Below are 27,614 nucleotides of genomic sequence, written 5' to 3'. Positions count from 1 at the left end.
CAAAAATGGTTACTTATGAAAAATTGATACAGCTCCAAGGTGTACATAGATTTGCATGTGTATCTCTGTGTGTGTGCTTGTGTACGTGTGTGATGTTAGACCTTAACATGTGTTTATGCAACGTTGTCGATTTGCTTTTGCCACACTTTCGTGCCAAGCATTTGATGCCACAAGCCAGCCGGATTATTTATATTTACTGACAATTTTTTCATCTTTCGGCTGATAAAGTTGGCCCAAAGCACAGTTAGTTATGCAGTCGTCTAGGCGCCACGTGTCAAGTGGCAACTAATGGTTTGGGATTTCATCAATCTGTTGCTGCTGTGTCGAGTTAATGCCAGAAACAATTTGCACTTAAACTTGGATTTAGATTTTGAGTAAGACGCTTTATTCACAATTCTCAGAGGCAAACGAACCTAAATAAATAACATAAATACATAGTATGTATATGTATGTCATATTTATATTTACATAATAATTTGGTATAACTTAAAGAGTTCAATTTGTTTGTAGTACAAGTATTTAATACGTTTAAGCATATATATATATACAAAGATACACGAATAGAATTATAAAGTCTTCATTTGCTTTAAATCGATAAATGACTTTGGTTTTTGATTTTTCATTTATATTTAATACTTAGAACAATGAAATTGTACATATTTATATATGTTTATTTTGTATTAAACACGCATTTAATGAAGCCGCAATGAATATTCGTAATGTGATATGGCAAACGAATAAGTGAGGAACTTTTCCAAGCACAAACACACACAATTAATAACTCATACGCCACGTTGGCATCAGATTCATTGGCTGGCATTTAAAAAGCTCAAGTGAGAGTCTGTCAATTAACTTGTTGCTGTGACATCAATTAACATTCGCTTATTATAAATTCGAGACATAATGAGTAGTTATGGAGGAACCTACAGCCAGGTTTTGTCATCAGCTTCTGTCTGTGAAGCTGGCGCCTGATTGACATTGTTGATGCGTCGATAGTTATTGTTGTAGCTGGAAGTGCAGACCACTTGCATCTGCAACTCGATGCTCTCCGGTGGTGTGGTTGAAACATCCTGTCAGGATAGCAACTTCGTGGTGCGGCATTCTGTTGCCAGGTTGATGCCACTGCTGGACTGGTCACTGCTCCAACGTTCTTGCATCTCCTGCTGATATGGCGATCTATGGTCACGCAGACTAATCGGACCGCTGCTCCTGCTGCCCAACTGCTGTGCCGGCGACGAGTGACGATGCTGTCCTTCGAGATGCTCACCCGACCGCGCCACCGAGTTACGCAGCACACCTAAAGGATGGGAAGGTATGGAAAATGGCCGCTGTCAGGTGATGTAACTGCAATCAAATGTCATCTTACCACAATGCGAAACTCGATGCGATTTCGGAGAACCAGGACATGCATAAAGTATTGATTTCTGTGTGTCTGTGGAGGTATCAAATAGTCAGCGAGGAAACTCATTAGTGCTTCAGCAGAGCTTACCATTCCGCTTGATGCGATTGTGGTCGGGCGAGCCGGAGCAGGAATAGCGGGAGGTTAGATTATCCCGGCGGTTAAGCGACTCGGCACCCACATGTACAAAGGGACACCAGCGAAAGACCATTTTGAAACCATAGCGAAACCTGCAAAGAGTACATCAAAATTCCAACAATAAGCATGAACCGACCTGTCCTGACTTGCCCTGTCTTGTCGTGACGTGATGCGACTTGACTCGCCAATGTGCATCCACTTGGAAATGAAAATGGCATAAATAATAAGAAGAACTCGTATAAATGCTAAGGACGAACCGTCTAAAGATGAAACTGACTTGCTCATTAAAAGATATGAGAATCCTCTGAAGGATTCCTGTGAAGAACTATGCAGCAGATGGAAACAATGGTATTTGCATTGGATTCTACCTCTTGGCTTAATCGAATGAATGATTGACATCTTGCTCTCGTTTTCTTAATCTGCATCATGCAGATATCTCCTTTTCTTTCTCTCTCTCTCGCTCTTTCTCATTAGTTATTCCAATTGCACTCTGGACACAACACCTGGAAAACCAAGCACCTTTTGGCATTTGAATGATTTGGTAGCACATCAACTTGCTAGATTTACGTTTCACAATTCAGGCTGATTCATTGATTCCAGCAACTCATAGTTCGATCGACAACTCGTTGACTGCACTTGCAATAATAAACAACTCACGAAACAGTGAAGTGAAGTATGCTCAACTTGGAGATACCCATACCCAATATATAAAATCATACTACACAGAAAAAAATACGGAATTCCGGGATAAATCAATCCAAACGGTGTCAGAATAACGGAAATACTTAATTTTCTTAAGCCAAGTGCAAAATACTCAATTCTAGCACGATTTTTCTCAGCAATATTGTATATTTGGTGTTCTGTAAGTTTTTTTTAGTTAGACTTTGACTTTTTTATGTTGAGTGTTGCATGCCAAAATCTAGAAATTTAAACTTGACTTTAGAATACTTTTTTTTGCTGTGCACCACTTTATGTTTTAATTGATAATTATTCTTAATATAACTTTTAGTAGACATTAAATAAACTTTCGTGAAGAAAAGGTTCTTTTCGGGAAATGAATAATATAATATCATTTTATTTTAATACTTCAGCTTGTTCCTTTAGCTTGTTACTTCTTACGAAAAAATAGAATTATAAGATACTATAGTAAAATAATGTATGCTTTGCTTTGATTAAATCTCATATTTTAATTACTGAAGACTTTACTTCGCATAACAATTATTTTCCTTGCTGAAATGTATCATACCCCTTTTGCACTAGTTTACGTTTACAGGGTAGAGAAACCACCTTTATAGACTCTCATCATTTACATAAGGGCGTCGCCGACTGAGGAGCTGGAAGCAGTGGTGATACGTGTTGGCGTCAAAGTTTGAATGCACGTAAGCCGGCAGGACATCAGCTCCAGTTCATGAGTCAACCTCAACCACCTCATGCCGCTCACCTAGGGGGCAATGGAAACGTCGACGCGTCGAGATCCGACGGCAACAGTCATTGGCATGTTGACTGGGCCAAATTAATTGCAATCAGTTACGTTTCCCCTTAACGGATGTGGAACACAGTCGCGTAACGAACATAGCTCAATGTAAGTACTACACATATGTATGTGTGTGTGAGATAAAGTTACATGTTGCGTTCTAGATATGGCTATCAACTAGGTTGGTTCAATTAATTTGAAATGAACATTTTACGTATTAGAAAACAGACAGAGTTTCCAAATTTTTATTATATTTATTATTTTCTTGTTATCTTAGTCTTACTTTAAATATAGTCAACATGTTATTTCCATTTTAATTTAATTGTTTATTTATCAAATTGCTTAGACTGCCCTCGCATAAGCAACTGCGAAAAGACATTTACGATTCAAAATGCGCGACTTCAAATGAAGATGTCATGATAATGATGAGAATAATGATAATGATGATGATGATGGGTTGGCGTTGAGTTCATTTCCGGCCAACAAGCTAATCGACTGACTAACTGACTAAGTGAGTAACGTTTGAGGAGCCAACTGAGTGGGAATTGTGTGTGTGGTAAGGTTGTGGCATTGCACTTAACGCTTTCGACGCTAATTCAACCGCAAATTACATAATTTGTCGTCTATCAAAAGGGCAAAGGGCAAAAGACAAGGGAACGACCTTAGTTATTAGAGTACTTACCGGGAATTCATCCAACAGTAGATAATCGGATTGTACATGGAATTGCTCATTGCCAGCCAATAGATAACCAAATACAGCTCCTGGATGTAAGGTGCCTCCACGATGGCCGGATAACAGGATGTAATAATGAAGTACGAATGGAATGGCAGCCAACAGAAGCCGAATATTAAAACGACCACAATCATCATTTTGACCACCTAAGGGGAAAATTGAGATTCCAAATATATGTAAAGGTAAGAACAAATATGTAAAATTTCGAAATGTATAAAAGTTTAATATTTATTAATTAAAATAGGCAAATGATGAGGATCGAGATGAAGATGAAGCAAACTCATAGCATACTTTTTGGGGCAATCACTAAATTAATAATTGTATTCACGAAAATGGGGTTTATCATTTTTGTATTTGCTGTTGTCGTTGTCATTGTCTTACCCTTCGCTTGCTGCGCACATTCTCCACTTGCCTGGGCGTATACTCGCCAATGGTCTTGGAACCCCAGAGTTCAATGCCCACCCGCGAATAGGTGACCGTCATGGATATAATGGGCAGAAAGTAGGTGAGTATCATGATGAGTATATTGTGACTGTAAAAGATTGGGGGAGAGATGTAAAATAGATAAGTCTTACAAGCTGTCATTATCATTATTGTAACGTATATGTATATATACTCCGCTAATGGTATGTCATTTTTATTTGAAACGAAATTTAATGGCAGAGACTCTATTTAATGGGTATCTGGCTGTAAAACGTAGCGCACATCATTTTTGTGCCATTTGATGTGACTTTGTTTGGTTGTGTGAGCCACATTTTATGGCATGAATGCATTTCCTGTCGTCTATTGTCTCAAAGATAATCGAATTCCATGAAAGTGTCTGATTTACTGATTTATAGCATCCATGCAGCTTCGAATGCAACAAATTGCGTTCGTTTGTGTCCTTACAGATACTCGTACTTACAGATGCTCCATCTTCGAGTGGTTCATGGGGCCATCGGGCCAGTCAGGATAGCACACGATGCGTGTAGCATTACCCACCTTCACCTAAAATGCAGTAAGACCAACAACTAGTACAGTGGCTGCAATTCAAATAAAAGTGCAAACAAATATAAGCACCTCTTCGGTTTTAAAAAACAGCAGACTCGGACAGGAGATGAGTGATGAGGAGAGCCAGATGACCGCAGCGATGGCCAAATTACGGCGCTTGCTCATCCGTGGTTGAAGCGGTTTCATAATTGCCACGTACCTGAAATATCCCAAAATTTATATATACGTGTAAGTTCACCACTTTTAGTTTTAATGCAATCAAACGGCGGCCTTGTAAACTAATTATTATCATTCGCATGAGTGCATCCACAATATGTTCCACTGCAATTTACGTATCAGTTTTTCATGATTCCTTAAAGTATGCTCGATTGAGAGCAAATTTAAAAAATGAAAAATATAATAAGTTGCCGAACATCAAATTCGCTTACAAAGACTTTGCCTTAATTAAACTGCAACTTATTTATACCAACTTTAATTTATATGTATACCTTAAAAATACTTGATTTTACTAAAGCTCTTTTGGGGTATTAAGATGTCACAAAATTAATCAAATAAGGATTATTATAAATTAATAATTTAAATATTAATAAATTCGGATTAAACGTAGAACTGATTATTGCCAACATTAGATGATATTGATATGTTTACTATAAAAAAAAACACATTCCGTAACTTCTAAATTAAATTTTTGAAACAGTTGCTAGATTTAAATATTTATTTTATAACTTACAACAGTTATGGTTCCTGATCATAATAGAGAATCTGACTGTAAACCATATTTTCATTTTGCTTCTCACGAATGGCCGAAAACCAATTATTTTACCAAATTTTAGGCAAGAGTCTCGCTTAATGGAAGCTAATTAAATTTTGACTCTATCATTTTGTGACAGTTTTTGGTTTGTTGATTAGCTTATCTTTATGTCAAATAATAAGCCCTTTCGCTGCATGTCAACCTGTATGATCAAAGTTAACGCAATGAATTGAAAAGGCTTTTTAAAGTCAGTAAATGGATTTAAGAACATTGTATGGTTTTTTGTTATTTTGAAAAGTTGTTGATCAATTTATGGGCCTTAAATAAGGCGTTGCTTGACAGGCTCTTGTCAAAATTGATGAACTGCACATAATATTTAGAGTTTCGATTGCTCATTGTAAGAAATCCTTCTTGGTTTTGACTGTAAACGAGAATCACGTTAAGGCCAATGAATGATGGCGTCGATTTGGCTAACATTATGCCCAAAACGCAACAAGCTATTGACATGCTCTTACACCCCATTTTGGCTTAACATATCAAAATGCAAGACATACATATGACTACATATGTAAATTATATTAAATTGATCCGTTTTTTGGGTTCACCGAGCCAGAGATTGATAAGGGTACTGCACCCAAATCACGGCGACCAAAAACTTGGTAAACGAGCCACGCACATCTTCAATTTGTTGAGTACTCATACACATACACATGCACATATTTTACGAGAGAGTGTAGGTTATTAACTCACTTACCTGTCTATTGATATGGCCATTAGAGTGAACACTGAGGCACAGATACTCAGCATGGCGATGAATTGCGAAACTTTGCAGTAGAACTCGCCAAAGGGCCAATCGCCGTCCAGCATATAATAATAGCTGAAGGTAACATTCAGACTGGAGACCATCGCATCCGCTATAGAGAGGTTCACTGTAACCAGCAGCAAATAAATAAAAGTAAAAAGGAAACACATGTTGATTAGTAAAAGTCAGGCTAATCATGCAGAGTGGCCAAATACTTAAATGGCAAATAAACAACCGAAAATGTTAAGAAGAAATTGTCCAATTGCGTATGCTCGATAAATAATACCCTCTCTATTTTTGCGGTTATAAACCTTATCCTTTTCCTAAAGACAAAATTTGGTAAGAGTCCTTTAAATATTGACATTTTCACATGTCAAAGGAAGCAAAAATCTTGAATTGGTTATTTCTTAGATACATAGTATATCATTTTATTTTATGAATTTTACTACTAATTTGATTAAGACCATACTTGTTTTCAAGTTGAATATTTATTTATAGAACAAATATGAGTAATTTTGTGAATATAAGGGATTTATTATTTGTTATCTGCTCTCTTAATTTGTAATATTTTCTTGTTTAATATCAGTACAAAAATTATATATTGTTAAGTCCTTCTATTTCGCTAAGATTGTCCCAAAAAAAATAAATTTAATCTTGATTATTGACTAGATACATGATAAAAGTATTTTAATCTCGTAAGTGCCATAACTTGTTTGAAAATGACTTGATTTTCAAGTGAAATATTATTTTGGACATGGTTTTCTCTTTAGCATTGAATTTTTCGATATTTTTGGACCTTAAATGTTATCACTCTATTAACATTTAATTTAAAAATTTGCTAGATTTTAATGTGCCCATTCGCACTTATTACAGGGTGTGCCTGAGATATTTAACATCTTTGATAAGAAGGTAAAAAGAACGGTACATATTTTGCCCTTATGTACATAATGGGGGACTGGCAGGCATGTTGTTTTATTTGTTTGTTTAGTGTTTATTTATGTGCTGTACATTTATAATTAGTAAAGAGTTGAATTCACGGGAGTCTCGACGCGACTCGGCATAATTAAATGTAGAGACTGTCTGCCATTATTAATAATGTGGTATACCATTTACTTTCAGTCTCATTCTAATTTTTATTGCAAGTATGTTTGTTACGATTTTACATGCCAATGAATTAGTACAAAGCCACAAAGAAAAGACATTGACGCTGCTGGACAAAAGTAAGTTGAAAGACAACATGATTATTATTATTATTATAATTATTATTATTATTATGAGTATGGCATGCCATTGCCCATTGTTTTCTTTTCATTATCTATGTAGATAAGCAGCGAGAGAAATAAGCATAAAAAGCAACACTCGTAGCAACACCCACTGTAATAACAACAACAACAGCAACAACAATGTGAATAAAACAAATGTTCTCGGAGACATTAGACAGTGTAGTTCTTGGCCAACATTGACGCCTACAAAGCGAGAAACGAGAAACGAGAAACGTGTCGCATTTGCCAAACGACCTGTCTATGTCGCCTTTTGGCCATGAGAGCCTGAAGTCTAGAGTCAGTCTCTAGTCTGTCAGCCACGTAGTTGAATATCGATTTGGCCTCGTTTTAATTAATAAAAATCTAATAACAATAGCAGAACGAACACAAACAAAAGATGCAAATGTTTCGCTTTGATAATAAACCTGGCTTGTGACCTCTCCTATCTCCTATCTCCCATCCCACCGCTCTCTCTCTTACTTTCTCTCCACAATGGAGTCCTGCTGCGGGGAATTGAATTTTGCGTGCCTTGAATTTATTTGTATTAAACACAGAGCTTGGCCAACTAATAATGTTGGACAATGTGAATTTAGAAATGCAAATTTTGTAATGGCCGGCCAAGCCATTCGCGCCCCAAGGCATTTAGTTTACATAATAATAATCAGTTCACAGAGATAACAGCTGAACCGACGGACTTCGGTTGCCAGCGACAGGGCATCCGCTCTGAGGACATGTCAAGACGACTTCTGCTGCTGCTGTTGCTGTTGCTGCTGCTTTTTCTCCATTTGGTCAGGTCCAAGGGTTTGGATGAATCTCAGATGCTATTATGGCTGACAGTGCAACTATTTTGCCAGCCTTTTTCATTGTCAAGTTGCGCATGCATAAGGCCGCCGGGCATTCGACTATGCAGCTTCTGAGTGTAAGCGTATCTACTATGCGTATACGTAATATGTATGTTTGTGTCTGTGCGTGTGTGTGTGGGTGTGTGTGTGTGTGGGACAATTGTCGGAAGGCAGTCAGCTGACAGCATCTGGCCAGGGTTAGTTGCTGTTGTTGCATTTTTATACGCTTTGTTTTAAATGGTTTCGGCAATGGCAGTCAGAAATTCTGACTCAGAATGCATACAAATACATGTGCTCTCTCTGTCTCACTGTCTGGTATGGCATATAAAATAAATGACTCAAATATGGCACATGCATGAGTTCTATAAGAAGGGCAAGAAGTCACCAAAGCGAATCAAAAATTAAAGAGCATTGTCAGCATAATAACATTATAGTCAGAGAAGCCTTGGAGCTATGATAGAAACGCAAATTACTTTTCTTGACTCGTACTATATTTAAAATTGAAACTCAAAGAAATTTAATTACCTAAAAGTATTCTCGTTCTTCATTAAAACTTAATTTTCTTGTTTTTGTTGCACAGTTTACTTATTGTTTTGCTATTTATTGTACAACATTTGGCTGCAGGCAAACTTGCGCCTTTCCATTTAATTAATTGCAAATTATTGACAGAAATTATTGCTAAAGCAATGTCATATCTAATAACTTTAAAGTGTTTTCATTCTTTATCAAAATTTGTTTACTTGACTTTTAAGTTGTTTAGTTTATGCGTTGCCAGAGTTTATCTTCTTTGTTGTGCAACATTTGTTTGCTAGCATTCTCAATAATGTACAACTTCTTCAACGTGAGCGTGAGCTAAGCTGACATCCTTAAAAACGCCGCCAGCCCAATGCCTCTTTAATCATTGTCACAACTTGCAGCTTGCAACTTGAATGTAAACACAAGTTGATTTAATGAATTTAGCTTGTGGTCTTAATGAAGTGTTCTAAATGCTAAGAAAGTAGCAAGCTGATCAGTTGTTCATTAACATTAAACATTAAACATTAACATTTATAGTTTTATTTTTATTACTTCATAAGATTTTATATATATATATATTTTTTTTGATTGATCAGTAAAGTTTTCTTTTTGTTTACTTATTGATTGTTAAATTTTAATTTTAATTAATTTATATATTTATGTATGGCACGACAAATAGCACTTGGCAGAAAGTAAATTAAATATTCTGAACCATACTAGAAGCTTAGCTTAACAATTATATTAACATTAAGCTTACATTTAAAATTGAAACACTTAGGAACTGCTTCAATTATATCAATAAATTTGTCTTAATAAAGTATAAGTTTCATTAAGTGCTGTAATTTAAGGTGTTCTCTTTTTAAATTTAATAGAATTCTCAAAAGTTCCGTTCTCTAAGATGAGTTACACATACTAACAGACGGACAGACGTCTGGAGGGACAGACGTCTGAAGGGACAGATGTCTGGAGGGACAGACATGGGCCAAACGACGCGACTTTTAATCTCTAATCTGGTACAACTTGTGCATCCTAAATTGTTTTATCGAAACGTTCATAGGACGTATGCATATTACGCATACGTCGTGTGTACACTTGTCCTGCTACTCACCAATGAAATAGTTGGTCACTGTGCGCATTCGCTTGGTGGTCAGCACAATCCAGACGACAATTAGATTGCCACCAGTTGCCACAATTACCACGACACCAAAAAGAATGCTCCAGAGCACCTGACGCCACCAGGGAACAACGAAGGCAAAGCTGCCACCTGTCGTCGCCGCATCCTCGTGGTCGGCATTGGCACCGAATCCCACATCGCCAGCTGTTAGGCCTGTGATGCCTGTGGGCAAACTGTGGATGGTGAGAAAGAGAGGGAGAGAACGAAAGAGATAGAGAGGGAATCGGAGAGTTGGGAGTGTTAGAACAATGCTGTATTACTGACATGAAGATTATGTGTGTTAAGCCAAAACGACTGCCAAGTGGGTATCCTATTGCAGGAGTGTGTTCGAGTGTTTGTTGTGTGTGTGTGTGGATGTGGGGTTGTTCGTTTGCAGGATATTAGGTGAATGTAATTGTGCGTGCGTTAACAAATCCGTGTTTTGTGCGCCTTCTGCCACATTAAACCACTGGCTCAGTCTGAGGGCTTCGTCGACATCTTTTTAATATTTTGTGTCTCCGATTGTTTATTTAGCTGTGTGTGTAAGTGTTCAAATAGGCAATTCACACACACACACACAAGCACACACAGACTAAGCAGCGGCAAACTGAGGCATAGGTTTAGTGGTTTTGTTTAAAGAGGCAACCCAAGCTGTTGCAACGGGGATGAGAGGCGCCACGTCGCGTCGCGTCGTCTGTCAACCGAGTGTGAAACGCGTGTGTTGGCCCTTAATGCCTTTGCGTGTATGTATGTGTGTGTGTATTTCGGCCTCATGTTATATGACTCGTTAAGGACCCCGGACACAAGTAATTTAATATGTATGTGTGCTGATATATGAAGCTGTCGGGGTCTGTGTGGTGTCTGTGAATTAGTCCTGCCTGCTAGTCATTAGTGTTTGTCAGCTCTTCAGAGCAATTAAAATATGTATTCTCATCGCTTTAGTATGATGGATTCAAAAACCACAACTCTGAGGCCATTTGCATAAGTCTCCTTTGTTTATTGGCCTAGTGCAAAGAGGATTATTGATTTTAGACAAGGCAGGCTAGTTTTTCAGCCACACACACACAAAGAGTAGTAGGATGAGGAGGAGCATAATAAAAAAGAGGCAACAAATGCTTATAAATAAAATAACAAAATCTAAAGAAAACCATTTCATGCAGCAGCCGGAGGCACACGAAAATGTCATGGTAAAAAAAAAAACGAAATGAAATAAATCTGTTGGTGTTGTTGGTGTTGCTGTTGCTGTTGAGTTCTTTCCTGCTTTTGGTGTGTTTTGATTTCTTGCATTAAGCCCAAGAGCTGCGCAACGCGGTGGCAAGGCAAACAAATAAACAGTTATAAAAAGAAAACATTGGCAACCGCAGAAGCGAAAGATACTTCAACTATGTACATCAACTTAAAGATGTCGTTTGCCATCCTAGATGAGACATTGCCATTTGCCTGCGACTTGAAGGACGTTCAGGACCTCAGAAATGTATTGCCAAAACGTCAAACGCAGCAATTATATCTCTGTCTCCGTTGCTGTCTCTTTCTTCTCCACTGTCTGTATCTCTGTCTCTGGGTGGGGCAGTATTCGTGCTTATATGGATAGACTCCGTCTATGTGTGTGTGTGTGTGTGTGTGTATTGGGCGTAAACAAATTTTAACTGCAGTGAAACGACTGTCGTAGTCGTTAAATATGTTAAAAAGTCTAAGAGAACTGCAAGCATTGACTAGGAAATACCCTTTTACAGCAGCAAAAATATTTATAAGCAAACAACATTTTTTTAAAATTAAATTTCAAATTCATTATTGCTCTAAATATATTGATTGTCTGTTAATTGTTTCTGTTATAGAAACAGCCAGCAATTAGCTTAACAGTTTTTGTAAATGTTAAAGTTTACAGTCTTTTATTTAGTATCTGCTTCGTGATGTTTTGGTTTAATAAAAATATGGCTTGTGCTCTCCTGGGAAAAACAGAAGACGACATTAAGCAGTCAGCAATATAAACACACACACACACACACACACACATGCACATACATATTGACAATCAGATAGATAAAATGTGAAATGTATATTTCTTGTTGTTTGTTGGCCGCGTGGGGCTTTAATGTAATGTATTTGAAACGGAAATAAAAAGGAATGAGTTGGGTGGAGTAAACGGAAATGCTTGACTGATTGAATGGCGACTTGCAGTGAGTGAAAGAATGACTGAATGATTCACTGAGTGAATGCCTGAATGGATGCCGCAATGTGGAGTCATTAGATATGCATGGTTAGCGCACAGAAGGAAAAGGAATTGAGTTCAAGTGTAGCGAGTTCATCTACTTGAATCAAAATAGAGACAGAAAGAAAGAGAGAGAGAGAGAGACTTGGCTAAGAGGTTGGTCTCTTGGCCAAAAGTCGTTTAATGGCAGCTTGTGTTGTACATTAATTCAATTTGTGCCATAATTAGGCATTTCTTGGACCATATTTACTTACACTCTGCTTAAATTGTAGGTCGAACTGTTCTGTCGGAAATCTTGATTGAAATCGGCAAGTGGAGTTTGATTGGCAACAGCCATGACGCTATTCATGGCATTGTAAAGTATAGTGGGTGCATAAGTGCTCCAGTTGCTCCAGCTACTGCTGATATCGTTGCCACTGTCGTTCCCATTGTTGTTGTCCTGCAGTTCATCGATGTTGTCCATCTCTGATGTCGTTTTCGTTGTTTGAAGGCTAGAGTCGAGCATGCCCATTAACCAGCGTCCTGGGAGTACCCGTTGTCCAGGACAGCCTTGGCTTTACTTCTTATGGTTTGTCCTGACTAATGTTGCGTGTCCTTTTCGGTATTCCTATTTGGTTTCCATTTGCTTGCTCGTGTGCCTGCAATAACAACAGAGTAAGAACAATAATACATTTAACTAATTTCATTTTCAGACGACCAAAGACCAAAGATAAATACTCGTAATTCTTAGATGTTTTGTGTTTCGGTCAACCACAAAAATGTGGTTCTCTGCCTAGACTTTTGATTTCCTAGCCTATAGACCATTGTGTGGTATTGCGATTGTATTTGATTTGTGTTTGTCCACAAATTTTGACATATTTTTGCGGTTTTTTTTTTTTTTGCTTCATTGCCAAAAAGTTTCAAATATACTCGTTTCAATGTAGCATAATAGGCTTTGAAAATAAATCAAAAAGTAAATAAACCTGGCTACCTTCAAAAACAAATTGTTGGGACACTTTTAAATTTTAATTAATAGGTAAACTTTTAAATTAAAAGGAATATTAATAACATCAAAGGCAACAAAAAAGTTTTTTCGGTCTAAAGTTGCCATTGATTTTAAATATTTTTAGCATAAGCATTTTTAATAACATAATGAAAGTTCTTAGATTTTCAGGATGTAAACTTGCTATCATGAGTTGTAAATATTTATGCTTTTTTTAAAGCTGAGATCTCTCTTTTCATCACTTGTTTACTTTCTTTTAGTCATTGGCTTTCTCTGAGCAGTTTTAGAAATAATTGTAAAACACTAATCAAAGGGTTAATATATCAATAATCTTATTTTTAAATATTTTTGGACCCAAGCTCACATATTCAAAAGGTGAACGCAATTTCACAGTCACTCTGTATTTAACTCAACTAATTTCTTTTTCTCTTGCTAATCACTATAACAGTTTTAAATTATTATGTATAATTAAAGCTGAATCGAAACGAATTCACATACAAATTATTTTGATTCACTTATCCATACTTTAAATCAAATTGATTATATAATTATTAATTATTATTTGCCTATTAAGTAACACGTTTCATTACAATTCGATCAGCTTAACCAAAGAGAGCAATATCATTGAACTTAAAAATATTTCAGCTTGATACGCCGACATCTAATCAAAAGTTGCTCTCACACTGTTGACTTGAGGCATTATAATTGAGTACATTAATTTCTTATCATTAAAAACACTTGAAATGAGCTTGACAAACATTTGAGAGGTTGTTTTGATAATGTTTTGATAATAGCTAAACGGTGAATGACTTAAGGAAACCCATTAAATTCAGAATAATCGTAACTACCTTTCAGCGAAGCTTATCAATAGTCTCCAAATAACGACTCTCTCAACACAACCATCACGTAATTAATAAAACAAACAATTGCGATTTGCTTTTGTTTTTCAATTGTTGTTGCTTTTTTTTTGGCTTGACCTGTGAGCAATAAAGCCGTTGATGAAAAACAGCCAGAGGTCCAAGATTAAAACAAAAACTAAATCCAATTCTATACAACCAGACTCGAGAAAAACCATTTTATTCAATTTGTCCCCAGAGCAGAATTTTCTCACCTGTATCTTGGGCTATGAATGCTTTTGACGCCTGTTCTGGCGTAGAAAATTGCTTTTACTTCCCTTTATTTTGTAATCGCAATGACAGTTAAAGTTTCTCTTGATAAAAGGGAAACAGATGTGGCAAGTGGCAAGTGAACACAACGGTGGCAACACGGCCATCTTCTTCTTCTTGGAGGTTCTTAAGCTGTGCGCCCTTCAACCGCCAACCAAAAACTGAAGCTGACAGATTGAGACAATTGCAAGTGACGGATATGTCAGACAGACTTCTCTGTCCGCCACTTGAAGTTCAACAAAATGAAAGCACCGCCAACGGTTTGACATTTTTCGCTAAATTAAGCGATGACTGAGCCCTTAACTCGGAGTATTTATGATGCTTAAATTTCCCAACAAATATTCAAGTGCAAACAGAATGAAAATAAAAATCAAAATGTAAATGGAAAATAAAATTGTGTTTTTCTTTTAAAATGGGTTTTGGGTACTTTGTTGAAGCAGATGATGATCATTAATAATACTGGATTATACAGCAAGCAGTTAATCAATTATTTTCATTCCACAAACAGAGTCTAAAATTGTTGTTTAACAAATAGGGAAGTATGCAAAAATCAATTACAAATACGCGTACTTAAACAGAAAAAAAAAGAAAAACATATGCCAATATTATGCATGTGCTGATGCTATTGTGATGCGACTGAGAACAGAGGAGGACGGCAGGAGAAGGGAGGAAAGAGAAGCGTAGATAGCAAAGCGTTGCAGTTGCGGCGACGACGACGGGCATTCTAGTCTTAATGAAATGTAAACAAACTTCAAAAGAATGTTGGCTATAATTGGCAGCTGCCCAGCAACCCGAACTACCCTGAGCTACCCTGGACTATCCAGTCAACCCGGACAACTGACCAAGCGAGAGTCGAACCAGTGCGACCACATTTCCCGGACAAGATGCTCGCGAAATAAACTAAAAATGTTTGTGCTGAAATGTTTGTTAAACTAACAAAATGCAGCACAGCGCCAACTGCTTGGGACCCTTTTTGAGTAATAACTTACTTGTTTGTTTTTTGCAATAATCCCGAAAAAAATAGGATTTCATACTTTTTTTCTATTTTTATTTATTTTATTTTTTTGTCAACTTGAAAAATAGCCAAACTGTCACGTGCCGTCGAGTTGATTGTTGGAAATTGTTAAAGTCACAGGCAGAAAGTTCGACGAATGGTTTTTGGGAGATGCCTCTCTCAGTGTGAAATGCGGGCAGATAACGTATACACACCGTGTATCCGAAGTATTCAATATTTTACGGCATGACATCTTAATGAATTTGTTAGAAAACTTTTGGGTAAATTTAAAAAAAGAATTCATAAAATATACTGTTTAAGGTATACTGAGTTCAAAATTGTATAAATTTTAAAATAATATATTTTGATGTACTCAGCTATTTGATATAATAATGTCTAGGTTATGGTTGTAAACTATCAACTTAACTTGTATATTGGTCAGGCAGGAATACCCTTAACCTGGGGAATTGTAAAATATTCACTCACTACCTATGTAAGTGTATTTCATTTTCTGAATCATAGAGTATATACTTGTGTGTATGTAGGATTATTGTTTGACAAGTCAAGTGTGGGTTGTGCACCCTGCAACAAACAAAAAACAAAAAAAAAGAACACATTTACACATTTGTATATATGTAATAATAAAGAGAGTTTTTATGTGTACGCGGCAGTTGCCCCATTGTTGCTGTAACTTTGTTCTAATGGTAGGTGCGTGTATCTGTATGTGTGTGTATATTCCAGCATATGTGTGTGTATGTATGTCAATAAGCAATGAGTTCCGGCAGTCTCTATGCGGCATGCTGGTCTACTTTTAGGCTCAAGCCTTCACCGCCCCCACTATCCCTGTCTCCCTCCATTGAGATGGCGTGGCAAAGTTCTAAAACAATTTAATGCTAAAATGCGCCCAGCCACCGTTATTTGGTGGGCATTACTGCAGCTTTAACTTGGGCAGGAGAAGGTACACTTTTGCTTTTCATTTCGGATTCGGCTTTTGTTTCTTTACGTTGCGAACACAATGGAAATGAACTTGAATTGTAATTACCAAGGCCTATTGCGTATGGTGTTGCCTGTTAAACGCTGGTTGTTGAGCAGCTCCAAAACGAGCACGTAGCATTTTTAATTTCCCCACACGAAAACATATTTAAGTGAAATGAAATTTAATTAAATACCCCCAGCAATAAATTGGCCACAACCAGCCAGAGCCAAAAATTCATCAAAACATCATTTTTTAATGAGCTTCATGAGCTGCTCGGCCCGAAAATGTATTTACGAGTATGTGTTCTTCTTTCACACCTCACAAAAATCAGCTAAACATGTTAAACAATACTCGTATATAAATATATAATACGCACATTTTTATATACATACATACTTATATGTATATTGTGTTGTATTCATTCTAAAAATGTGGTATGTATGAAAAGTCGCTGGCAATCTGTTTTCGGTATGATATCCTTTTCATGTGGGCGAAATAAATTGTTTATGCGATTTTAATTTGTTTGCGTGTGTATTAAAATATTTAAAATAAAAGCAATTAAACAATTTAAAGGGAAAAATCTGAATTTTAAAATGGAAACACGCATGAAGTACTTAGCGCTTTTGTTGATAGATATGTCAAGATTTCGGGACTATATTTAGAACAGCTCGAATGGATTCTTACAACAAAACAAAACAATAATAATAATATTTATTTTCTCATTTAAGCTTTTTGCTAAACAAATCTAGTAAACTGAAGTGCTTAAAATGTTCTTAAATTCCAGTAAACTCTTCAGAAAGTCTTACCATAAAGCATACAGTTCTTAAGCCTGATAACAATGATTGCTCTTTATGTACATTTTGGTATACAAGTAGAAAGTTGAATGTCCCACAAGCAACAACAACAAATTAGATTCTGCCAAGGAAACTTTATGGTATACTTAAATTAAACTAAATTATGCATGATATTGCACTAGGTATTATATGATATTTAAAGCATTTTGGCCACATACATATAAATAGAGCAAGTGAACGGCTTCAGTCAAGCACGCTCGACAGTAGGATACCTTGTGCCCACATACTCTGTACTAAAAGTTGCTTTTCGACTGACTGTTCCTATGGCAGCTATATGATATAGGAAACCGAGCTGAACCAAATTTGGCCAGAATGTATAACACTAAACCAAATGCATATTCTATTAGTTTGTCTAAGATATCTAGAAAAACAAAAAACTTTTTCATACTAAAACTTGATTTTCGACTAAGCGTCTCTATGGCAGCTATATGATATAGTGGTCCGATTTGAAACAAATTTGGGCAGGATGTATAATGCAAGCCCAGATTTATATTTTGTCAGATTGGTTGAGATATCTCAAAAAACAAAAAAGTTGTCCATACTAAAACTTCATTATCGATCATCGTTCCTATGCCAGCTATATGATATCGAGGTCCGATCCAAAATTAAAATCAAACTTGCTCTGCCAAACACATTATACCCTTTTTTGCCCATTTTCATTTTCGAACTCATCCGACCTGTTGTACGTCAGAGTAGATAAAGTACCGAATAGCAGCCAAGGTCAAGACAATAGTCAAGAGCTGAGAAGCCAAAGTTCTTGCCACAGTCACAGTCAGACTACAGTTGGCTCGTTCAATGCCTTATCTTATCGCCGTTGAGTTTATTAAGAGGCCAACAGATATTTATGCCTCTGTCGCGTGTATAGGAAACCTAAATCGATTCAGAGAACAAGTCAAGAGAAGTTGCATTGCACTCGACAACATACGTTTGGGGAGACAAATAAATTGTTCGCCTTTTTGTGCGCGCTCCCTTGGACAAAACTCAGTTTAGTCAATTTATTGCAATTATGTGTAAATTGAGGAACAAAGCGCGTCCAGACGTTGCCATCGAATGAGATCTCAAGTAGCCAAGTCGCAAGTACAAACAGCATTCACTTTCAATGCACTTGTCGTGCTGTGGAGAATATTGAGGACATCGAACACATAGAATTGGGGATGAAGTTGTGGTGGCAAAAATGGGGACAGTAGACGGTTCAGTGATGCTGTTCAGGCAGCTGGAAAGTTGAAAGCTGAAAACTAAAAATTAAATTGTGAAACATACTGGTATCGTTAAAATATGCACATGATTCACATCAAACATTTGTACATAAAAATATATAGTTGTTTAGGACGGAGACCGTTACCTTCATTTAAATTCATATACTGCATAAGATACTGGGTACAACTGTCCAGTTACGTTCGCTCTCAATGAGCATGAGGATCCGGGCTTTTGTTGCTTCAGTTTCAATTTAATTAAATGTTTTGATGCATGACAGCACAACAGAAAACGAGAATGCGAGAAAACAAGCACACGATATGGCATTCATTCTAATTCGCTTAAAGACCTTTCCGCCGACTGAGTCTGTAGAAAATGGCCGGAACGGAACCCAGACCGGAATCAAGGACATAGCCTACAAACATACATTCATGAAGTATGGTCGCATCGCAACGCATCGCATCGCCATAAAGTTTAACTAATGGCTGACAAAATACACACACCCACACACACCCACACACACCCTCATACACACACACACACATTTAACACACCAAATCAGGGGTCGCTTAAAGCAATTCGTGTTGAAAGGATTTGAGTTTCGGGTTATACTAATCTGAACCCCGGTACTCGTGGTTTTCCATTATGTTAGCCTATTACTAGCTGAAAGTTTGTTTGCTGAGTTGGCTAATTTAGGCTACCATTCTCTCTCTCTCATTTTCCATTAATCCGGTGAAAAAGAAATCAAGTTGGATAAACGCCCAAACGGATGACCGTATTTTTGGACATTAAATATTTAGAGCTGGATGGGTTAGTAGCGCTTTGATTGATTTACGAGATTTGTCGGCATCAAAAACCACATTATGCTTTATCACACACTGTACAAAAACACACACCCACTCACACACAGAGATAGTCGAAAAAGTTGTGCGCAAATTCGAGTTATGTATCCGTTTTACAATTAAGAAAAAAGTGGGCGGTTACAGTAGGATCCCCTTTGCCCAGGTACTCTGTAATGAGGTTGAATTTTGACCAATTGTTCCTATGACAGCTATATGATATATTGAACCGAATTATCCGAAATTTGGTCAGAATGTACAAAACCAACTTAAATGCATACTCTAACAGTTTGGTTAAAATATCTCAAGACCCAAAAAACTTTTTCGTACTAAAAGTTGATTTTTGACCGATTGGTCCTATGACAGCTATATGATATAGTGGAGTGATTTGAACGAACTTCGGTCAGGATGGACAAAACCAAGTTATATGCATATTCTATAAGTTTGTTTAAACTATCTCAAAAAACAAAAAACTTTTTCATACTAAGACTTAATTTTCCATTTAGCGTCTCTATTGCAGCAATATGATATAGTTGACCGATTAGAACCAAAAATGGTCAGGATGTATAATACTAGCCCAGAAGCATATTATATCAGTTTGGTTAAGATATCTCAAAAACCAAAAAACTTATTCATACTAAAACTTCATTTTTGCCATATCGTTCCTATGGCAGCTATATGATATAGTGGTCCGATCCACTTTTTTTCCCATTTTCAATGGGCTCTGGGTATAAAAAGAAAAGCGAAGCTGCCATTTAATTGCATACTTGCTATTATTTGTTCTGCTATTTTTTTTAAATTTATTATTCAGCTTTATTTAGCTTGAAAGACGCAAAAAAACATTCTCTGCAAATAACTAAATAGTTGACCTTGTAAACGTGCATAATACAAACAAAAAGTCAACAAATTTTCAACAGATACAAATCTATAGATTATTTTATGAACAATCTAGTGTGAATGGAACAGACTTGTGTAATTGCCTTACATATTTACTACATACTCATATAATTACTAAGAAACAGCCCTGATTCATACAATAAACTCTTCATAAATTTTCAGTTATTAAAAACTGCGATTTTTATTTGAATTACAATTAGTTTCGATTGTTTTTATAAGCAAAATGCTAGTTTAATTATAAATTGCATTATGTTAATAAATCGCAAAGCGAAGCGGAAATTACATTTATAGCATAATTGAATTTAATTTAAATATGATTGAATTTTAATAATATTAATTATTAATGTGACAATACACAAGAAATTAACACAGTTTTTCGGTTTTTTATTGGCATTGCTATAGATTACATTTATCACTTTATTCAAATTTAAGCAATCGATGCACACAATTAGAGGAACACAGAACACAAAACTCAATTAAAATGTAATTATTGTTCACTCGATTTAAATTTTTGGCAGAGACTTTCGTAAATCAAGCGTAAGCACAAGATATTAGGCACAAATTGAGCAGAAATTTACCTATATTGATCTCAAATTTTTTATATTCTCTAATTATCTTTAATTAATGGTTATTAAAGGGATTAATGCTTCGGAAAATAAACAAGCCTTAACAGTAAAGAAAATAAATATTTAATAAGTATTATTTGCAAATATTTTATAAACATTTACTTGTAATATTTTCCGTCCGTTTAAAGTGCAGACCCTAAAACAACTGAGTTTTGGAAACTGTAAGTCGCGCTTAAAATTCGAAAAACATTTTAATTTACAAGAAGTTGGATCATAAATTAGTTTGTGGCTTTGAAATATAATATTAAGTAAATTTATTAAACGCTTCCTGTTGAGCTCACATTTGACTCAACGGCGTGTGCATCCGTATTTAATGCAATTGAAGAATCTCAAATAACAGTGAGTGCAAAGTGCCGAGTAAACAATCAATTAAAACTAAGTACGTCAATGATCACAGTTAAATATTCAAGTATAATATTTATATATATTTTTGAAAAATATTTGGCTTACCGGGAAAATTCCTTTTAGACGTCGTGGCGTATGAGCAATAAGTGTCAAAATAGATTGGTGGAATAATTTTAGCAGTCATGCAATGTTGCACCACAGGAAGCAAAAGTCGACAATAAAATACGATTTTTAGAGGGTATTTTATTTGAAAGCGGCACCGGCTTTATGTAAATATTTATTGTTTCCATTCAAAACATGGACCATGAAATAATTTTCCCATTTTTTACTGTACACAAGCACAAACACACCTGTATGAACTGGTCAATTGTTTAATGTTTTATGTCTATTTTGCACAAATTTCGATTTGAATTGAATTCTGCACTAAATTTAATTTAGATTTAAATTCAATGGGCCAAATTTAATTACGATTCGAAAAATGTTGCCGCCGGCATTTTCCATGCTTAACATTTTCCAATTTATCCTCAAAACAGCCAGAAGCGACGCGTTCGTCGCCTTTTCGAACTGTTCGCGCGCGAGTTTGCCGTCGAACTGAACTGAAGGCAACGACGCGTCGTCGCCAGTGTTGAATTTGTGCCTGTCTGCCGTCCGCCCTCTGCCTGCTCACCCGCCGTACTTTCACCCAACAGCCAACAGTAGCCATGTGGCTATAGCGACGACACCGAGTCCGATTCCGATACCGCGACGGAGTCGGAGACGGAGACGTAGATGAAAGCCGAAGAGGCGAGCAGACGCACGTCGCTGTTGCTACTGCGCGCTTGTTGCTATTATTTTTCCGCTTGTTGCACGCATTGTCAGCTACTTCAAATAAATAAATACTCAATAAATTTACGAATTGACTTTCCTTTATTTCATTTTCTTGCATATTTCACTCTACAAATACTTAAATTAAGTATTTTTCATGTTTGTGTAAGTTGCAATTTTCAAATGTAAAAACGTCCGTTGTATTAGGGAACAGTGTTGCCGTGCTGCAAGCACACTTTAAGTACTTTCCTCTTTGCGTCTGCGCTTTTGTGACTCTTTTGGCACTTGGGTAATCGTTTTTTCTGCTCTCTGTGTTTTTATACTCATATTCGTAAACAGAGCGCACACAATGGTCTTTAGCACGTGCAATTGGCCCAATGAATGTGAATAGCCGCACAAATTGGAATTAGAATTGAAATCAACAGCCACATGCGGCGGTTATCTGACTGTGAATGTGTGTCTGAATGTCTGAATGTGTGTGTTAATGTGAGTGATTCTGGCGGCACCAAATGTTTTGCCTCATTCGCATAAGGCAGCTGCAGGTGCGATTCTTATGGCCAAAAATGTCTTAAGTAAGCAACATTAAAACATACAAAGCAAAACATTCAATGTTTGATTCAAAAAAATCACTTCGTCTACTTGTTAGCGAGCAACCAAAAGATTCACTATTCATGTTCGCATCTGTAGTCAAAATGAGAGCAAATCATTGTAAATACTTGTGTCGTGAGCTGCAAAAGTAAAAGTTTCATTGACATTGGCTAATCAATCATTTAATGTAGCCACTTCGCCTGATAACCTTGTTATCTGCTTCATCATGTCATTTTTCACACCTCACTTATTCGCCATCATTATGAAGCTTGAGCAAAAGACCACACGCAACATACATGGCGTATGCGCAACGTCAACAGCAGCTGGCCATTACTTATTACCCACACCATGGTCATTGCTTTATTAAAAGCTCTGCTGATGGCCCATATTTAATCAACGTTAATTTTCTCCTTACCCAGCTTGGGTGCTCGATCCGAGTCCTGGCCGCACTTCACCTCAAATGATAATTTGTTTGTCAACCTCAACTTAAAAATTCACATTAGGCCACGCATATTTTGGCTAAATACCATTAACATGACGGCGCAGCGGCAGAACATTATATTTTTTTGTTGTTGATTGATGGCCAGCTCGCACTTCCGTTAACGATGCTTCTGTTTTTCATGGCAGCTCGCTTATAAAGATTTAATTTTTCAACAGGATATCCTGTTGCACGTCCTGTGCTTCCAAGGTCTTTTATACTATACTCATATTTCTCTCGCAGATATGCACATTAAAATTAAATAGAATCTTAATTAAATTCAAGCTAATTGAATTTTAAATCAATTCAATTAAAAATATTAAAACAACAAACTACCGCGCAATAAAATTTGGCTTGCCACATCGACATTCTATTGCATTCAATATAAAAAGCTTCTTCGTTTCGCCTTTTATTCTCTACAATTTATTATCCTCTTTTTAAGGATATAAAAAGTTCTAACGAAATAAATCCAATACTTTCCATAAGCAACTATTAATTTTATTTTTTAATTTCATTTTATTATTATTAAATAAAAAAGTTTGATTCTGTTTGGAAATAAAAGTATTGCTTTTTAATGGTCGTAATAAAATTTAACTTATTATTAAATACAGCAATTACGTCAGTTTAAAAAAATAGATTGTTTAACTATTATTATGTTAACTATTATTACATTCATAATTTGTTAAAGTACAAATAATTCGAATTTTTTGTTAATCCTATTCGTTTACTTTTTAACTTTTAGTATCATTTTTTATTATTTTCTTTTTTCCATAAAATATTTTCTGCTATTTTATTTATTATTACTAGCTTAAACGTTAGTAAAATAACTTTCTAATACGAGCTTTTCATTTTAAATATACGGAGTGCAAGTGAATTTTCTGCTAAACTTAATGAAAAGAAATTCAGGTAACCGAGCATCAGGCATCCTGGTTATGGACTCACATAAGTATTAAGCGACCATCTGTTAGTTTTTGAAGGTCGCGCCATAAAATGCCATTGGACTCAGCTGTTATTCGAAACTCTGACACACTTTAATTTACGGCTAATAAACTGCCAGCATGAAAATGGCTAAAAAGCAACAACAACAACCAGAATAAACAAAAAAAAATATATATATATAAGAACTTTTTTAAAATATGCAACGATGTCAAGAAGGGCGTCGGCTTTTCTCTTGGATTTGTTGTTGCCGGTAGCTTCATTAGGAAAAGTTCAATTTCCATAAAGCATAAAGTTGTTTTTTTTTTCCTTAGCAGGGGTATAGAGGAGTAAGTGAGGGGGGAGGCAGGGCAACATTAGACAGCTGCTCGTAAAAGAAAAAGCTGCGAAAAAGAGCAGCAAATCAACTACAAAACGAAGGCAGGGCAAAACTTTTTTCAGCACGTGTGTGTACGTGTGTGTGTGTGTGCGTGTGTGTGCGTGTGTGTGTGTATATGTGTAAAGAAAAATGAAGGTGTCGCCTTATGGAGCAGTTAATTTTCCAGCTGGCGTGTGTATAGTAGAAGTACAAGTGTACAAATATCTGTATGTAAGCCCTTCGAGACAAGCCGGCTGGCGGACTCCTGGGCTGGCAGGATCGCTGAAATGTCCTGGCTTCTGCTTAATTATGTGTCTACGTGACTTTTGTAACAGGAGAAAAAGAGAGGCATATGGATAGAGAGAGATAGAGAGAAAGAACTGATTGCGCTTGCTGCGTTTCGATGCAGCTTAAGTCTTAAGCTAAAACCTCAGCCTTGAACTCTTAAACCATATTTATGTGCCGCAGACACGCACATACATATATTTATATGTACGTGTATATGTATGTATTTTCAACTTGTGCCATTTATCAAGAGGCCCGCCGGCTAAGCATCTAATCAAGCCCAGACTCATATGCCAGCCGGAGCAAATCAATGTGAATTGCCGCATGCCACAGCATCCTGCAACTGTGACCAAGAGACTCTTCATTCCCCCTTCCCTCCACTCATTGTCTGAGGTGAGGCTGCCACAGTTGCCGCTTGTTGTTATGTACTATATATATTTATATATATATGTATTTGCATGCACTGTCAATTGAAGTGCAAAGTTTCAAATTTGAAAACAAATTCAACTCAAGGCAAAGCGTCCCAAGGATACAAGGTGCAGAGAATGGAGAACGGAGCCAGAAGTACTTCTACGTTGTCAGAGGGAGCTTAGGTGCATATGTAAAATATGCGGCTTATGGTGAAAAAACTTTGATTTGAATTGTGAGTAACTGTACGAGTATGTGCCTGCAAGTAGTTTTACCAGTTGATTCTGATTGTGTGTGGTTGGCAGAAAAATAAAATATAATAAAAAATGCAGCAGATTCAACAGACTTCCAAAAATGACAAATGTCTCTCGTGTAATCATTTTCAAATAACTTTATATAAATCTTTTTGGCTTGTAGAAACCGAATAAAGTCGTCTGAGAACTGTACACAAAAAAAAAATCATTCTAAATTGCAAGCTTAAATTTCTTGATTTTAGCACGTTTTTTTTTAAGTATGCACTCAGGATATAATTGTTAAATTAAGATAATACGTAGATAAAATGGCATTGATATTAAAAAGTCACAATTAAAAAAGTTAAAGAAGCCTTAAATATTTGATCTAACTGACAACAGATCTTACAGAAAATGAAAATAATGTTGAGAAAACTCGTGCTTGATTTAAGTATTTTGTACTTGGTTTGAAAGAATCCAGGATTACCGTAATTCTGACACCGCATGGGATTAATTTTAGCCCGGAATCCCAGATTTTTTTTCTGTGTAAACACGTTAAATTTAAAGCATTTCCGTTTCATAAATTCAAGCACTTTGTGAACAGTCTTCAAAACATTTGACAGTATCTGCACTTGTGAACTTTGGAGTACGTGGTATTCAAGGTTAGGGAATCAACCCGTGTGGGATTAGTTTTCAGTTAGCAGGATTCTGTGTAATCACCACAAAAAGTTGCAAGTTTAATGGCCATGTGGTGTGCACAGCTGGTGGCCATGTTCACCTGCAATCGGAGTGTAAATGTGCCTGGGCTTATCACAGACCAGAAACTGCTGAAAGCGAGACTGGAAGTCGTTTCACAAAGGTGCCATTTGGTGAGCAGCAGGACACCGGGTTCCTGGAATGCCCTGAATGCCTGGCTAAATAGTCCTTTTTAGTTGCTGTCTAATGTAGGCTGGCAAATTAGCTTAACGATGATCTACTTTACGACTGCGGAAGCTTGTCGACCAAAGTTTTTTGGGAAAGTCCCCAAACTAAAGAAATGTCAACTAACTGTTAACCCCTCGGAGACAAAAGGTTTATCAAAGAAATTTTTAATCAATTTTAAAGTTGAACAACAAACATCAAGGACATCACTTTAAATCGCTGACAAAATTTAATTAAAAGCCCAATTAAATGGTTTCAAATCAGGCATTGTTATAGCCTTTTAGCATCTTCAAACATGGCAAAGCAAAAGTCAATCTTCTTCAGATTAAGAGAATGAGAGAGAAGTTCATCAAATTATTTGTACGTTGAACAAATCAGTTTTTCAATAAGTGAACCAAAATGACAGTGAAAACGAGCAAAGGGAAGGACAACCATGACGACACTCCTGGGAGCAAGGAGCAAACATCCTGCGGCTATAACGTACTAACTCCAATTGCACAGCAATAAAAACTTTGTCTTAGCCCCGAAATGAAACCCACACAATGCCCCTTAGGGCGAACCCTGGAATGTCTTAGAAAATAAGCAGCGCATAGCTGAACTCTGAATTGTGTACTCTGAGCTGGGAGCTGGCAGAAATCTCAGCTCAAACGAGCGCTCGGAGGAGTCCCTATGCAAAACCCGTAGACTTCCGCAACTTACTCATTTGTCCAGAACGACAAAAATGTGGAATTTATAACTATGCCGACATAACCAACATGATGACAGATTTATTACATTTTAATTTGTTGAACGAGGAATGAATAAAAAAAAGAAACCAAGGCTATGGTCGTGTGAACTCAACTGTGAGCCACCCTGTGCTGTTCAAAATGTTTTAACTATAAAATTCATCAACTCGGCTGTAATTGCTGATCAAGAAAATATAAAAATTATAGGATATTTTAATTTCTACAAAATTGGGAGACCCATTGTATGATATACTGAGTCTTAAAAATAATATATTTACATACAGTGCCTTCCAGCTTATATGACCCGCTTCTCTTACGTATTGAAAGTTTTAAATGAATCTAATTTGTGAGGAGATGAGCCAAATATTTTCATTTTATTCATTAATTATATATAGTTTAAGTAATTAAAAACAAAACAGCCAAATATATAGTGATTCCAATAAGCTGTGAGTCACTGTAAGTAAAAGTACATAAGTCTATATCGTATTTTATGACCAACATGTTAGGTCATATTTTTTTCTTTGCCTTTTTCTTTGATAAATAATTTGGATAGGTTTTTTATATACCTACGACCAGGAGTGTCCCTTATTTTGTGCCAGAAAACTCTTGGTTTCTGTCAATTGGGAACTTTTATGAACAAGTTATTTGCCGAGTGTCATGGAAGCGCGCACAAATTAAGAGTTTATTTATTTACTGATGATGATAAAGCAGCCCAAAATCTAAAGTATATGCTTGTATT

At 36.4% G+C, this 27,614-nt stretch overlaps 1 protein-coding gene across 2 annotated transcripts; it reads right to left on the bottom strand.

Moving 5' to 3' along the window:
* Positions 1-357: 357 nt before the first annotated feature.
* LOC117791663 (tachykinin-like peptides receptor 99D) lies at positions 358-21,726 on the bottom strand. 2 transcript variants are annotated; one of them, XM_034631474.1, is made up of 11 exons: positions 21,248-21,726; positions 12,524-12,907; positions 10,016-10,254; positions 6,240-6,414; positions 4,804-4,933; positions 4,649-4,731; positions 4,126-4,276; positions 3,694-3,890; positions 1,490-1,629; positions 1,367-1,432; positions 358-1,297 (listed from the first exon to the last, which is right to left on the bottom strand). In XM_034631474.1, the coding sequence occupies exons 2-11, from the start codon at positions 12,778-12,780 to the stop codon at positions 1,074-1,076; spliced, it is 1,662 nt and encodes a 553-aa protein (XP_034487365.1). In that variant the 5' UTR covers positions 12,781-12,907; positions 21,248-21,726; the 3' UTR covers positions 358-1,073. The 2 variants fall into 2 exon arrangements, with proteins under 2 accessions (XP_034487365.1, XP_034487366.1); XM_034631475.1 differs by lacking the exon at positions 21,248-21,726 and adding an exon at positions 13,777-13,820.
* Positions 21,727-27,614: the final 5,888 nt, after the last annotated feature.

This window comes from Drosophila innubila, assembly GCF_004354385.1.
Source record: "Drosophila innubila isolate TH190305 chromosome 3R unlocalized genomic scaffold, UK_Dinn_1.0 2_E_3R, whole genome shotgun sequence".
Classification (NCBI taxonomy): domain Eukaryota; kingdom Metazoa; phylum Arthropoda; class Insecta; order Diptera; family Drosophilidae; genus Drosophila; species Drosophila innubila.
The sequence above is the reverse complement of the archived record's forward strand: the minus strand, read 5'-3'. Positions and strand labels throughout refer to the sequence as shown.

Excerpts from the sequence above, each read along its gene's own strand:
- LOC117791663 (XM_034631474.1), bottom strand. The coding sequence starts at position 12,780 with ATGGGCATGCTCGACTCTAGCCTTCAAACAACGAAAACGACATCAGAG. Across the intron at positions 4,732-4,803 it reads TGTTTTTTAAAACCGAAGAG|GTGAAGGTGGGTAATGCTAC; the intron begins GTGCTTATATTT and ends ACTGCATTTTAG. Across the intron at positions 1,298-1,366 it reads GCATCGAGTTTCGCATTGTG|GTGTGCTGCGTAACTCGGTG; the intron begins GTAAGATGACAT and ends CCCATCCTTTAG.